We start from the raw sequence: 12661 nt of genomic DNA, 5'->3' as shown, positions 1-12661 counted from the left end.
GCTTTTCACCTTGCTTTTATCAGAGAATTCCAGTTATGTTGTAAGCTGGAATTTGAGGATGGCATTTCATATCTTAGGTCTCAGAAAAGCAGGAACACTTTCTGAAAGGAGGTTCTCATTTTAAGAAACTGGGTATTTGCTAGTTTATGATGATGTGTCCCACTTCAAAAGCTAATGCTCTCCCTCTCTATGGCCACCTTAGTTCTGTGATTATTTTGAGGGATAATGTGTGTCTGGTAACTCAAAAAAATGCAGCGCAGTAGATCTAAAAATAAAAATTAGGAAACATGGGAATTAGCTCACCACAGCTCACCTCAATTGCCAGGTCAGGTTTCAATTTCCAGTAAGTTTTCAGCAAGGATGCTTGTGTTAATATATCTGTGGGCATTCCTCATACAGAGGAATAGAAATTTCTTTGAAAACAGATACCTGACATCACAACTACGTGCTTTCCTGGAACAAAGCATGTGCTGCATCTATACACTGTCTACTGAGTCCTCATCCCAAGTGAGATATTACTGCTTGCATTTCAGTAAAGATAATACAATTGGTTTGCAGTAAGTGGAACTACAGCTTGGTGCTCAACTTGCTGAAGAACTCTTATGGAGACCTGTGGATGTTCAGCTTAAGGTGTATGGAAACACTGTAGACTACTTCACACTCACATTTGTCTGAAGAGTTGTTTTAATAGATCAGGAACCACAGTAGACTTTTACATTAAAAATCCCTTTGCCAAGACAGAGAATGTGTGAGAGGCATGAAAAAGGTTAGCAACACGACCTTCCTATATGATCTGCAATGCTGGTCCAGGCATAGTACCAGCATGGGGCACACTGTGCTTCGCTCACTAATGGCTTCCTGCTTGAGAGCCATAATTACTGTGCATGCTCTCTGCTTTGCAGTATTCCTTCAACCTAGCGAAAAGAGATCCCCCCGAAAGCGGCAGAGATGGTTATGGGAAGAAGACAGAGGAAAGGACAAAATTTGTATACAGCAAGGTTACAGTAGATCATCACGCTGGCAATCCCATATACTTAAAAGGGGTCCAAGGCCTAGCATTTCTTTTTTCACTTTTCTTTTGTTCTCAAAATTGATTTTGCATAGCAAGAAATCAAGTCAAAGAAGGAGGCTATTAGATTTATTTTAAGCAGAATGTAACCACACGGTTTTTTCCAAGTGAGGTGTGAAAGATTTTAACCTTGAGTCACCAGCAGTAGATGAAACATCACTTAGGGTTTCCTATTTCAAACCTGTACACCTATGTTATGTCTCACCTTCTCCCCTGTGCAGAGCATTATTTCTGCTGAATGGAGCCCTATCAGCTTACAGGCAGCGTTGCTCAAAGGAAAAAGAAAAGTTTGCCTCTCCCCCAAAAAGCCATTTTGTTAAGCCAAACGTTCCACAAAATGGCACGACCTCCTTACAGCCCGCTCTCCTTGCGGGGACGGGCCTCCCACCCCAACCGGGCTCCCCGCGCTGCCCACCGCTCGCAGCCCCCGCCTCGTCTCGGCTCGGCTCGGCCCGGCCCTTTGTGGCAGCCGGGCCGGGCCACGCCGGCTGCCTTCGCTGGGGCGGCGGCGGCCCCCGCCCGCCCCCCCGGCGGCGCCGAGGCCAATGGGCGCCGGGGCGGCGGCGGCCGCCCCCTCCCCGCGCCGCCCGCCCTATATAGCGCCCGGGCGGCGCCACTGTCCCGTCCGTCGGGCTGCCTGTGAGCGGTGCCGCTGGCCGTGCCGTGCCGTGCCGTGCCGTGCCGTGCCGTGCCGTGCCGTGCCGTGCCGTGCCGTGCCGTGCCGTGCCAGGATGCCGGGCCGCACCGTGTGGCGGCTGGCGCTGCTCGCTCTCTGCCTGGGGGCTGCAGCGGCGGGAGGTGGCGACGGACAGCGCCGCGGAGGCGGTGGCAAGAGCCGGCGGCAGGCGCAGACCACCTCGGTACCGCAGGGCACGCCGGCGCAGGGCAAGCGTGAGTACCGCGCCGGAATGGGGTCCCGCGGGCGGAGCGGAGCAGGGCAGGGTACGGTGGAGGGCTCGGCTCGGCTCGGCCCGGCCCCCGCGCAGCGCGCACGGGACGCGAGCGTCGCCCCGAGCCCGTGGAACGCGGCGGCAGCTGGAGCCCCGGCCCCGCTGGGTGCCTCCCGGGCGGTTTTTTCTGTCCGTGGGGCTCGGCGGCTCGGCTCTGCGCTGCCCCTCGGGCGCGGCGGGACCCGCACACGTGCGAGGCTGCGGCGGAGCAGCCGGTGCCCGCTGCCGGCGCGGTTTGCCTGTGCCGTCCCCCTTCCCTGCCTGCCTCTGCCGTCGGTAACTCCGAACTTTTCTTTCTCTTCCCCCTCTGCATCTTTCCCCTCCTCCTCCTCTCCCCTCCAGAGACCTGTTATGACAATGGAAGATACTATCAGATAAACCAGCAGTGGGAGCGCATTTACCTGGGAAACACGCTGGTCTGTACCTGCTACGGTGGAAGCAGAGGGTTTAACTGCGAAAGCAAGCCTGAACGTAAGTTGGTGGCCTTCTTTTGTCTGCTTCAAGACCCCAGCATGGCTTTTGATGGCCGAGTAAGCTAAGCCTTGTGCCGAGTTATACCTGGCAGACCGGGTTTTCAGCTGAAGTTTGATACTTAGGGTCAGTAACGGATCTACGCTCAATTACACTGAAGATCTGGCTTGGGATTTTAAGAAATGCTTTTCATTAGCGATGGGCCTGCCACCAGAACCCTGAGCCAAACATCACTCATCTCTCTGGAGGATTGGATCTAAACATTAATTTTGGAGCCAACCTCTTCTTTATAATGAACTGAACTGACTCCTGGACTCGCATGGGGAAGTTCAAATCTGGAGTCACTTTGCAGCTCTGGCTCTGTGCTGTTTGATTGCTTCACCCCAACTTTTCATAGCTGTGCAGTGTCGTCAGCTTGTTTAAAAATATTTCAACTTGCAATTTTCCACAGCCCCCCGGTCATGCTGTGAGCTTTCTATAATTGAGTGTAAAATGAGATTGTTTAGTCTTCTGCACAAAAAGTTTAGGTAACAGAAAGAACTTTAAATGCAGTGTCTGCTGGAAGATATGTCTCTCTAGGATGCAATGTAGTTTAGATTATCAGATGTGATCTGTCTGTATTTGTTGGTCTGAAGCCACTCGTTTGCCATAGCTCCTTTATGTTGCTCTGGAGATAAGAGAGGAAAAACTGGTTCCTGGCTGACAGCGTTCATGTAATACAGATGGGAGCATCCCAGCAATCTGTTTTGCAAGGCTCGTGTGCTGCCTGCCTCATGGCTAGGGTATTTTTAGGGAATACTCAGTCCCCTTATTCCCCCATAAAAGGGGGTTTAATCTACCTTTCCTTCCCCTGCAGGGATTCCCAAGTTTGACAGTTTTGAAGTCCAATAGCAAGTTTCCTTTATGGCACAGTTAACTTTGTCCAATAGTGAAGAAGGTTCTTCTGTTGCAGATCTCGAGTCTGGTGGCAGCACTGACATAACCATTCTGTAATGACTTACTCATGCGTGAGTGTGAACAATTAGCAAGTAGTGCTGTTGACTTCGGTGGGACTGCTGCAGAATTTGGGATTAATATACTCAATTTTTTGCCAAGTCAGAATGAGGAGAATTAGCATGACAAAGCACACAGCTTCTAGGGGATGTTTGCTCCCTCCTGTCTTCTGTACTGTTGCACTTCAAACAGCTGGGATTGATCCTTTCAGGGCATGCCTGCCTGTGTGCCATGCTCAACTTTTGGCTCACTGGGGGAGGGAAGTCGAGGTTATTCAGCATCATGAGGACCCTGAGGAGGTTAATTTCACCCAAATTCCTCTCTGCTGTTCCATCCCAGGAAGAAAGAGGAGACTGAGATGCATTTTTTCCCCAGAAGAAAAAGAGCATCTGTGTGAGGAGGCAAGGAATGTGTGTTTCTGTTGACTGTACATGTTACTGGTATTGTTACATGAAGTTGACTTTTCTCCCCTCATAGCTGAAGAGACTTGCTTTGACAAATACACTGGATCCACTTACCGAGTAGGGGAGACTTACGAGCGCCCCAAAGACTCCATGATCTGGGACTGTACTTGCATTGGAGCTGGACGTGGGAGAATCAGCTGCACCATTGCCAGTATGTAACTAAGAACCTATTACTAGAGCTATTGTTCCTTAGTGTCATTTTCCAGAGCAATTTACACAGTACTCCCAATGCCCATTAGCTAGAGTTGGGGTGTTTAATCCGAACAAAGCCCATTAAAATCTTTCGTCCTTGCCCAATGTACATACACTTGCACAACTAGATTCCCCTTTTATTTAAGAGGTAAAGTGCTATGTGTAAAAACATAGGACAAAAATTACTGTTAGTGTCCAGCCATACAGGTTAGTACATTTACTACGTACAAGAGTGTATTACATCTTCACAGGCGCATTTACAACAGTAGTATTTTGACTGGGAAAAAAAATAGTGAGGGTCTGCTCTGCAGCTGGGGAGTCAGAATAACACCACCAGCATTAATGGTACTACTCTGAATAAATAATAATAAATACTGTGTGAGAGCCAGTCCCCCTATCCTCCAAAAATGTCATGCCAACACTTGTCCCTGAGGGAGCTGGTATTTGATACCCAGACACCAGGTCAACATGTTTATGCAACTCCTTTTTCACCAACCTGACCCATACTTTCCTCTTGTTCCTCTCTCTTCCCTTGGTCCTTTCTCCCCAGCTCTCCTTTTCATGTCTCTGGAAATCCTTTCCTTATTAAGTCACTGAATTGTTCACATTTTCCCTTCAGTTCATAATTAGACTTTCTGTGAGCAGAGATGAAGATTGCTGTGTGTCAGGACTTTTAGACTGAGATTTCAAAGTCCCTGAGACACCTTTTGAGAAGAGCCTTATTCTTGAAAGTATGCAGTTTCTTGTTTAAGACACACATGCTGATCCTAGTAGCATTTCCACAGAGGGCTCAGAAGCCAGCCATCATTATAGCATGGAAAAAAAAATGCATTGAATCTAATAGGTAGAGCTGAAGCCCTTCTGAATTTAACAGCATTTTATTGGGCAGGGATGTTAAGACTTGTAAGAAAAGAAAGAGTCGGTAAGGAAATTGCAAACATAAGAGCGGTCTCATTTTGTCATCATCAACCTGGTTTAGAGGTCACTGGAGAGTTGCATTGACTGCAACTGGCTTTGAATTAATCTTCGTAACTCTTAGATTCCTTGCTTTCATAAATGAGCTAATGAAACATTTTAGTGGCTCCTAATAAATGACCAGGTATGTGTTTTTCTCATTTCCTTGGAAGAAGACCCTATGTTTGCAAAATGCCCTTCACCTTCTTTCACTCCCTGAGCCTGGGCCAAGTGGTGGGTCTGGACTGCCTCAGGCCTGTGGGGCACCAGCAGGTTGGGAATCTGCCTTTCCAGGGCAGGGTTTCCAAACCCAAGAGGACTGATGTCCCACTGGGGTGTCACACCAAGCACCTCTTTATTCTCCACATGCTGGCCTGGCCACCATGTCCCTCATGCTATATGGGGATGGCCACGGAGAGTCCCAAGCAGTACCACTTCAGAACAAGATGGAGGCAAACCCTCCGTTGCCAGCCCTCAGGCTGTGAACGGGGCCTGAGGGAGAAACAGCACCTCCTCAGGCCCTGGGAATTCCCCTTTCACCAGCCAGGTCTCAGCCATGGTTTGAAACCTGGAGGGGGTTAGCTGAGGAGAGAAGACAGGGCCTGGGAGGGTCAGAAAATGGCGGGTACCAGTGGAAAATGGTAGGTGCCATTTGGCAGGCTGGAGGAGGTGGTGGCCATTGCCTGCCCCCCTCCTTCTCCTCACTGCCTCCCACCTCTGCCCCAGCTGACGGCCTTCGCCCCTGGCCAGGTGCCCCTTACCTTGTCCCTGTGATGCTGTCCCTGGTGGTGTCACTCACCTCAGCTCCCATCTCTCCCACGGCAGATCGCTGCCATGAGGGTGGCCAGTCCTACAAGATTGGTGATACCTGGCGCCGGCCCCATGAGACTGGTGGCTACATGCTGGAGTGTGTGTGCCTGGGCAATGGGAAGGGCGAGTGGACCTGCAAGCCTGTGGGTAAGTGATGGCTCCCTTCTCCCCCAGCTCGGTCAGGGTGTATGGCCTTTTCTTCCTTGTCTTCCTGGAGGCGTCCCAATGTGGGATAGCCCTGGGTGGACTCTTATCCCCTTCCCTCTCGCAGCTGAGCGATGCTATGACAACACAGCCGGGACGTCCTATGTGGTCGGTGAGACCTGGGAGAAGCCCTACCAGGGCTGGATGATGGTGGACTGCACCTGCCTGGGGGAGGGCAGCGGCCGCATCACCTGCACCTCCAGAAGTAAGTGGTGGCCTGGCACCTGCTGGCTGCTCTGTTTTATTTATCTTGCTTATTTTTCAAATCTGTCCATCAAAAAGAAAAGGTATTCCTTTTTCTGCACTGTTGCAAGTGACAGTAGTTTTAGAGGGATGGCCATTGCCTGAAAAGAGGTGGGAAACGGATCCCTCTGAGGTGAGAGGGGAACGTTTGCACATACTGGTTGCCATTTGTCATCTGGGGACATGCGGGAGAGCTCATGATATGTGCTAGTGACAGAACGGCTGGATTATTTAGGGTTTTAAGCTGCTTTAGAGAGAAAGGTTTAAGAAAACCACAGGCCAGCTGAGTCACAGCCGCGCATCCCCCAGGAAGTCGGGGGAATTGCTTGGTCTGCAAAATGGCAGAGAGTTTGGCTTAATATCTCTGTTTCTGTTTTTTGAAGTAGCCTCCTGAGGGAGAATTAGGTGCTTTTAAAGAGAAAGAGTTACCTGCTCCAACAGCAGGATCTGCCAGATGAAAATGTTTTCTTATTTTTTCTCTTTATTACTGTTCAATGTATATGTTAGCTGAAACAGGGTTTGTTTTGTCTGCTATCCCATCTAGCTTGTTAGTTTTTCCTACCATTTTGTCTTCAGTGTAAACATGCTTCACCAGTGCAGGTGACTTTTTTTGATTTTACATCATTGAAGGACATTACTGTAAATATTCTATTTTATTTGTGTTTGCAAAGCAAACAGGGCTTTTCAAATCCCAAATCTTGCTTGTTTATGTGCCTTCTGTTCCAGTTTTGTTAGGAGCAAGCTCTGTTGTGGAGCTATCATGGTTTACACCAGTTGCCTCAAGAAAAGTTAACTTTGTACCTTATACCTTTGTTACGCAAGGTTTGAGAAGCTCTTCTGTAGCCTTTAAATTGCCTCATATTCAGTTGTCTTAGGGCACACAGATAATGGCTTTCTGCTGGTATAAACAGCAGAGCTGTAAAGAACTAAAACACTAAGGAGGGTTGTGATTAAAACTGAAGATCTGGAGAGACTTGGTCAAGAAATAAGCTGTAAAAATCAAACCAGCCTTGACAATATTAAGTCTGTTAAAAACACATGGGGAAAAATTATTAATTGTTCAAATAGGAATGAATAAAACAGAATGTGGTGTTTGTGAATTTTGGAGGAGTTGTTATTACTAATAAAAATTACTTGCAGTATCTTTCCTCCCATTAACTGAGGTCGGCGTTGTTGTATCCTAGGGGAAATTGCAATAAAATGACCTGTTCATTTTTCATTTTGTTTTTTTCAAATGTAGTCAAATGGAGAAATTCAAATTTATGTATGTAAAACAATAGCTGTAGCCCACAAAGTGGCATTAAGCTTCAGTATGTGTTGCTGTTACATATCTTAAGGCCAGTGTTTTCCAGAATCACAGCTGATTTCTTGGGGGACATTTCAGCTTTCAGTTGTCTAACTTGAGAATCTGAGTGTCCGTAAGACAGGGTGGGGTTTTTTCGCATTTGCAAATTTATATTGTGAATACTACACCAATTTACCACCCTTCTGGCAAATACTCAATTTTTGGTCATTTTAACTACTGCAAATTAGTAATGTGTATTCCACATTCATATTCTATCGTGTGTGATCCTTCAGTGGCAATCTGGCATGATGCATATGTCCTTCCACAGTTCTTCATAAATCTGTGTTCATTGATCCATGATTATATTTGAGCCACTGTATCAGGTTGCCCTTGAATGAGAAGGTAAAATGTTGTAATGGAAGAACAACTAGTTAATCCATGTGGATCTGGCATCCAGACAAAAGTAGTTTGTTATGCTGTCCTTTGAACCCATTTACTCAATTCATCAGGGGCTGTGGGTTATTAAAGACAACAGGGAGATTTAGAAAGTCTAATATTGCTGGTATGACATGAGCAGCTTATATTAACTTTACTGGAGCTTCAAGCACACTTCTTTTGGAAGAAATGGAATTTAACATATTGCCCTTAAACAGGTTTTGGTTTCTTCTAGCTGAAATAGAGCCCTGAACTTGAGCTGTGCACTGTGTATAATATGAAATGACCCAGGTACAAACGCTTCTGCTTTAAAAAAAAAAAAAGACATTAAAACAAGTTTAAGCTTTAAAGGTGTATGTCAGACAGAATGGGCTTAAAATAGCTTTAAAAGTAACTAGCAGGAATGTTTTCAATCCAGAATGTGCTTTTTCACGTTGATTTTGAAGATAGCTTACTATGTTTACACTGGTAATGTTATGATGCTAATTTTCACAATGGCTACAAAGTGAAATTGCAGTTTGGAAATAAATGGGTATTTTCCCTTAAACTAAAGCATCAGGATTTTCAGATGCTCTCAGCCTATGCAGTTTAATGCAGGCTTTAGTGCATATGGGACTTGCAATAGTGGGCCACAGAAAATGATGTGGGCTTTCAATAAAGGCTTTAAACTATCAGCTCATTTGATAGTGTTAGTGGTTCAGTACTATAAATTGCATGGTGAAGCCATCTAACGCAGCAATAGCTAACAGTCATGTTCCTTGTACAGATAGGTGCAATGACCATGACACCAAGACTTCCTACAGAATTGGAGACACCTGGAGCAAGAAGGATAACCGTGGAAACTTGCTTCAGTGCATCTGTACTGGTAATGGCAGAGGTGAATGGAAATGCGAAAGACACACATCCCTACATACAACTAGCACTGGTAAGTGGGGCATCATACTGTGTAAAGTAGGGGAAGGGACAAGGAATGGCACATTTTGAATGGCTAGGACTTGGTGTTGAATTGTGCCATCCTAATTTAGGTATTTAAGAGTCTTGTCAGGGAAAGAGCAGCAGCAAAGAGGGTCAGAGTTCCTGAGATGCTCCTTGTTTACGCATGTGTAGAATAAGATTAATTTATACCTTGTTTCCATGTACAAATGGGGCTTGCACATACAGATGTGATTGCCTCCACAATCACAGTGCAGTAAATCACATCTAGGACCATGCATCCACAGGCACTATCTACTAGCTTTGTCTTGGAAGCATGGCACTTCAAGTTAATAATTGAACTTGTATGTATTTGCCTCAGGGTAACTTTCTTGAAATGTCCTTAATTTAAACTCCACTGAGACCATCTGGTTTCTTTGACAAGATAAATACACCTACTAATGGTTAAGCTTTAAAAACCAGAAATGTCAAGGAATGCATACAATGCTATTTAATACATGTACAGTAGATAGCTTGTAATTTTGGTATGAAATACTACCTGGTTTATAGGTAGCATATATTTTTTGCCCAACATTTGTTAAAGTCTTAAGCCTCTAAATTCTTTTTTGCTGTTTTAAGGATCTGGGTTTCCTGTTGGTGGGTGCAATGTAAAACTTCTCTGATTTCCTGCAGTACCTACATTGAATTTTTCATGGTAAATGACCTTTAACTATTCAGTACCAGCAGGTTAACGTCAAACTCTCAGGTCGAAACTTCAAAATGCACAAAGCTTTAAGGGTGCCAGTATTTTGTTTCCATTATTATTTCCCCTATTTCAGCAGAGCTGAATTTGTGGAGGTTCCTGTGGGAATCATTAGCAAAAATTTCCATAATGTAGACAACAAGCCTCTTTGTCTCTCAGTATTATTCCAAATGATAATGGGCCAAAAACTTTGATTCAAAGTTTAAAAATTCCAGAGTAAATGAATACATTTGTGTTTTATTTTTCTTTTTCAATGAAAAATTCGAAATTAATCCTTTTGCCTTATCTCCCTGCTTCCTTGGTAATTTTTTATTGTCTTGTCACTGATCTTGATTTTTCTATTCTAGATTTCCTTCAACTAAAAAAATTTTTCCAAAAAAATTGTTTCTAAAAAATTCCTGTGAAAAGCAGTTGACTCTCTTAATCTTTTCTAAAGTCACTCTACAGTGGTGGAAACCAGAGGCTATCATCAGCAGAACTGGGAGTTGTTCTTTTAATTTTGAAGTTTGCTAAGTGGAATAATTCAAATGTGTCTAGGGAAGCTGAGAGAGTTGTGCCTTCAGTCTGATGGAGTGCCTAATGTTTTATTATCTCAGCATTTAATTGAAGCATTCTGTTCTTTAGCTTTGCATGTAACGTCTCGCTTCTCTCCCATGTTCTGCTGCAGGATCTGGCTCTCCTAGCTTCACGAATGTGCAGACTGCGTTGTACCAGCCCCAACCTCAACAGCCCCAGCCTCAGCCATATGGCCAGTGCATAACTGATAATGGAGTGGTGTACTCTGTGGGTATGCAGTGGCTCAAGACACAGGGCAGCCAGCAAATGCTTTGTACCTGCCTGGGCAATGGAGTCAGCTGCCAGGAAATAGGTATGGGTTTGTGTTTAGTGCCTGTTCAGTTCAGTGAGATCTTTGGGACTGCCGTGTGGTTTAATTTCAAAGTAGAATCCTTTTGTGTGTGTATCAGAAATGTCTTCTGAAGAAGACGTGCTGCAGAAAAGTGCAAGGGGTGAAGAAACAGTTGTTTTGGTTATTTGAAGCCTGGTTCTGTAGGGCAGAAACATTTCCCAGTGAGTTATATATAACCTGTTGAGGGAAAACAGAGCCCTTGGGGAGCAGCATTAATAACTTTATTCAAATCAAGCTGCAATAATATATGTTTGCAAAAGAATGTAAAAGAATGACACAGCTGCAGAGCTAAGTCATCTGTTGGTGTGTATTGGCCCAGGTCCACGGCAGTCAGTGTGGGTTTGCAGCAGCCAGTGACTTGGCCCAGAGGGGCTATTGCTGTTTTAGAGCCATAAGATTTGGGGATTGCTTTAAGCCAGAGTCTAATACTGTGATTTGCTTGTTTTAAAGCCGTGACCCAAACGTATGGTGGCAATTCTGATGGAGAAGCCTGTGTTCTTCCTTTCACCTACGATGGACGGACTTTCTATTCCTGCACCACGGAAGGCCGCACAGATGGGCACCTCTGGTGCAGCACCACTTCCAACTTTGAGCAGGACAGGAGATACTCCTTCTGTACTGAGCAGAATGGTAAGTTCTTCTTGGAGGATCTTCGCATACACGTGACCCTCGTACACAGATGGAGGGAGGAGCAGAGAACATAGGGACAGGCTGCCTGAACAATTCCGGTGGTCTGGAGGGACTCTAGCCGTTTCTCAGCAGCAACGCAGCCCTGTGAATGGGAGGGCTGCCTAGTATCAGGGTACTTTTGTCCCCTTGGCAACTTTGGAGGATGCTTAGGATGATACAGGTGTAGTCTGAGTCCTGTTCTCTATCCTCCGAGCTGACCTTAGAACAGGAGTACCTTATCAGGATAGAGCTTTGGCTCAAAGGATACTTGGACTTTGCCTTTGCTTGGATGAATTGCTATGGTAATGTCCATATTAGGCTGCGAAGAAGAAGATATCCATGGAGTACAGTTTGTGCAGTCCTCTGTCACTCCCTCCGTCCTGACTATCTAGCCACGTTGCCATATATAGCAGTAATTTTAATGTGATTTGTAGTCCCTGATCAAGAGCTGGTGCATGACTAATGTGTCAGCATTCCCTCTTGTCTGTGGATGGTCAGTGTTCCCTTCACAGCACAGATCTACCTGTGTGGTTGCACTTCCTGGAAAGCCCTTCAGACATCATGGAACAGTATCCAGGCAGCTTCTCTGGGATGTGACCTTGGAGAGAATTTTTCACATTCCCACATGAAAATAGTGCTTACTCTGCACAGATTTATTTTTTTTTACTCTGTTCTACTTTAGTTGGTTTTTCTGACAAAAGTCAAGCCTTTCTCTGCACCACATACAATATTCTTCTTTAAAAAAACGAAAATAAAACCAACCCAAAACAAAAAAACCCCACTGTCCCTGTCCACACACACATTCTTGTTTTAGTGAGACTTCTTGTAATACACTGTGGGGAATGAGAAATATCAATATAGAAAAACTTCAGCAAATGCCTCCTTGTTCTCTGTTATTTGTAAAGCAGAGTTGCTCAAGAGGTGAGTAGTTCAGATAGATTACAGCCCTCTTTCCACTGCTGCTTGCAAAACATGAAGCTTCCAACCAGCAGAGAGGTTTTGACTTGTATTGTACATAACTGAATTCTAACGCTTTCCTGAGGGCTAAGGCTTTACTTTAAGCCAAAGGGCACAACAGGGTAATAGCCTCAGTGAGATAATACAGGTATGCTGAGAACTGTGAGTTTGATTCCCTGGGCTTTGGCACAAAGGGTCTGCAAAGCTAATTCCCAAACACAGTAAGTTTTGGTTTTCCCTATTCCCCAGGAAGTCCCATGGTTGACTCTGCAGCTCCTTCCAAAGCAATGTTTGAACTGAATTGACCTTGGGTAAGGCTTATGTTTCCAGATCTGAATTAATTAAAGCCAAGAAGGAGGCCCGTGGATAATATACAGGGTACA

At 45.5% G+C, this 12661-nt stretch overlaps 1 protein-coding gene across 5 annotated transcripts in view; it reads left to right on the top strand.

Annotated features, from left to right (window-relative positions):
• The first annotated feature begins 1599 nt into the window (after positions 1-1599).
• Positions 1600-12661, top strand: part of FN1 (fibronectin 1) — a 55795-nt gene continuing 44733 nt past the window's right edge. For all 5 annotated transcript variants that reach the window (XM_069782053.1, XM_069782056.1, XM_069782055.1 and 2 more), the window contains exons 1-8: positions 1600-1960; positions 2362-2490; positions 3961-4098; positions 5919-6050; positions 6175-6312; positions 8837-8995; positions 10413-10613; positions 11103-11282. In XM_069782053.1, the coding sequence (XP_069638154.1) occupies positions 1615-1960; positions 2362-2490; positions 3961-4098; positions 5919-6050; positions 6175-6312; positions 8837-8995; positions 10413-10613; positions 11103-11282 (1423 nt within the window). In that variant the 5' untranslated portion in view covers positions 1600-1614. The remainder of the gene's footprint in view (positions 1961-2361; positions 2491-3960; positions 4099-5918; positions 6051-6174; positions 6313-8836; positions 8996-10412; positions 10614-11102; positions 11283-12661) is intronic.

This window comes from Haliaeetus albicilla, chromosome 4, assembly GCF_947461875.1.
Source record: "Haliaeetus albicilla chromosome 4, bHalAlb1.1, whole genome shotgun sequence".
Classification (NCBI taxonomy): domain Eukaryota; kingdom Metazoa; phylum Chordata; class Aves; order Accipitriformes; family Accipitridae; genus Haliaeetus; species Haliaeetus albicilla.
Note: the sequence above shows the minus strand (reverse complement) of the source record. Positions and strands in the feature narration are given on the sequence as shown.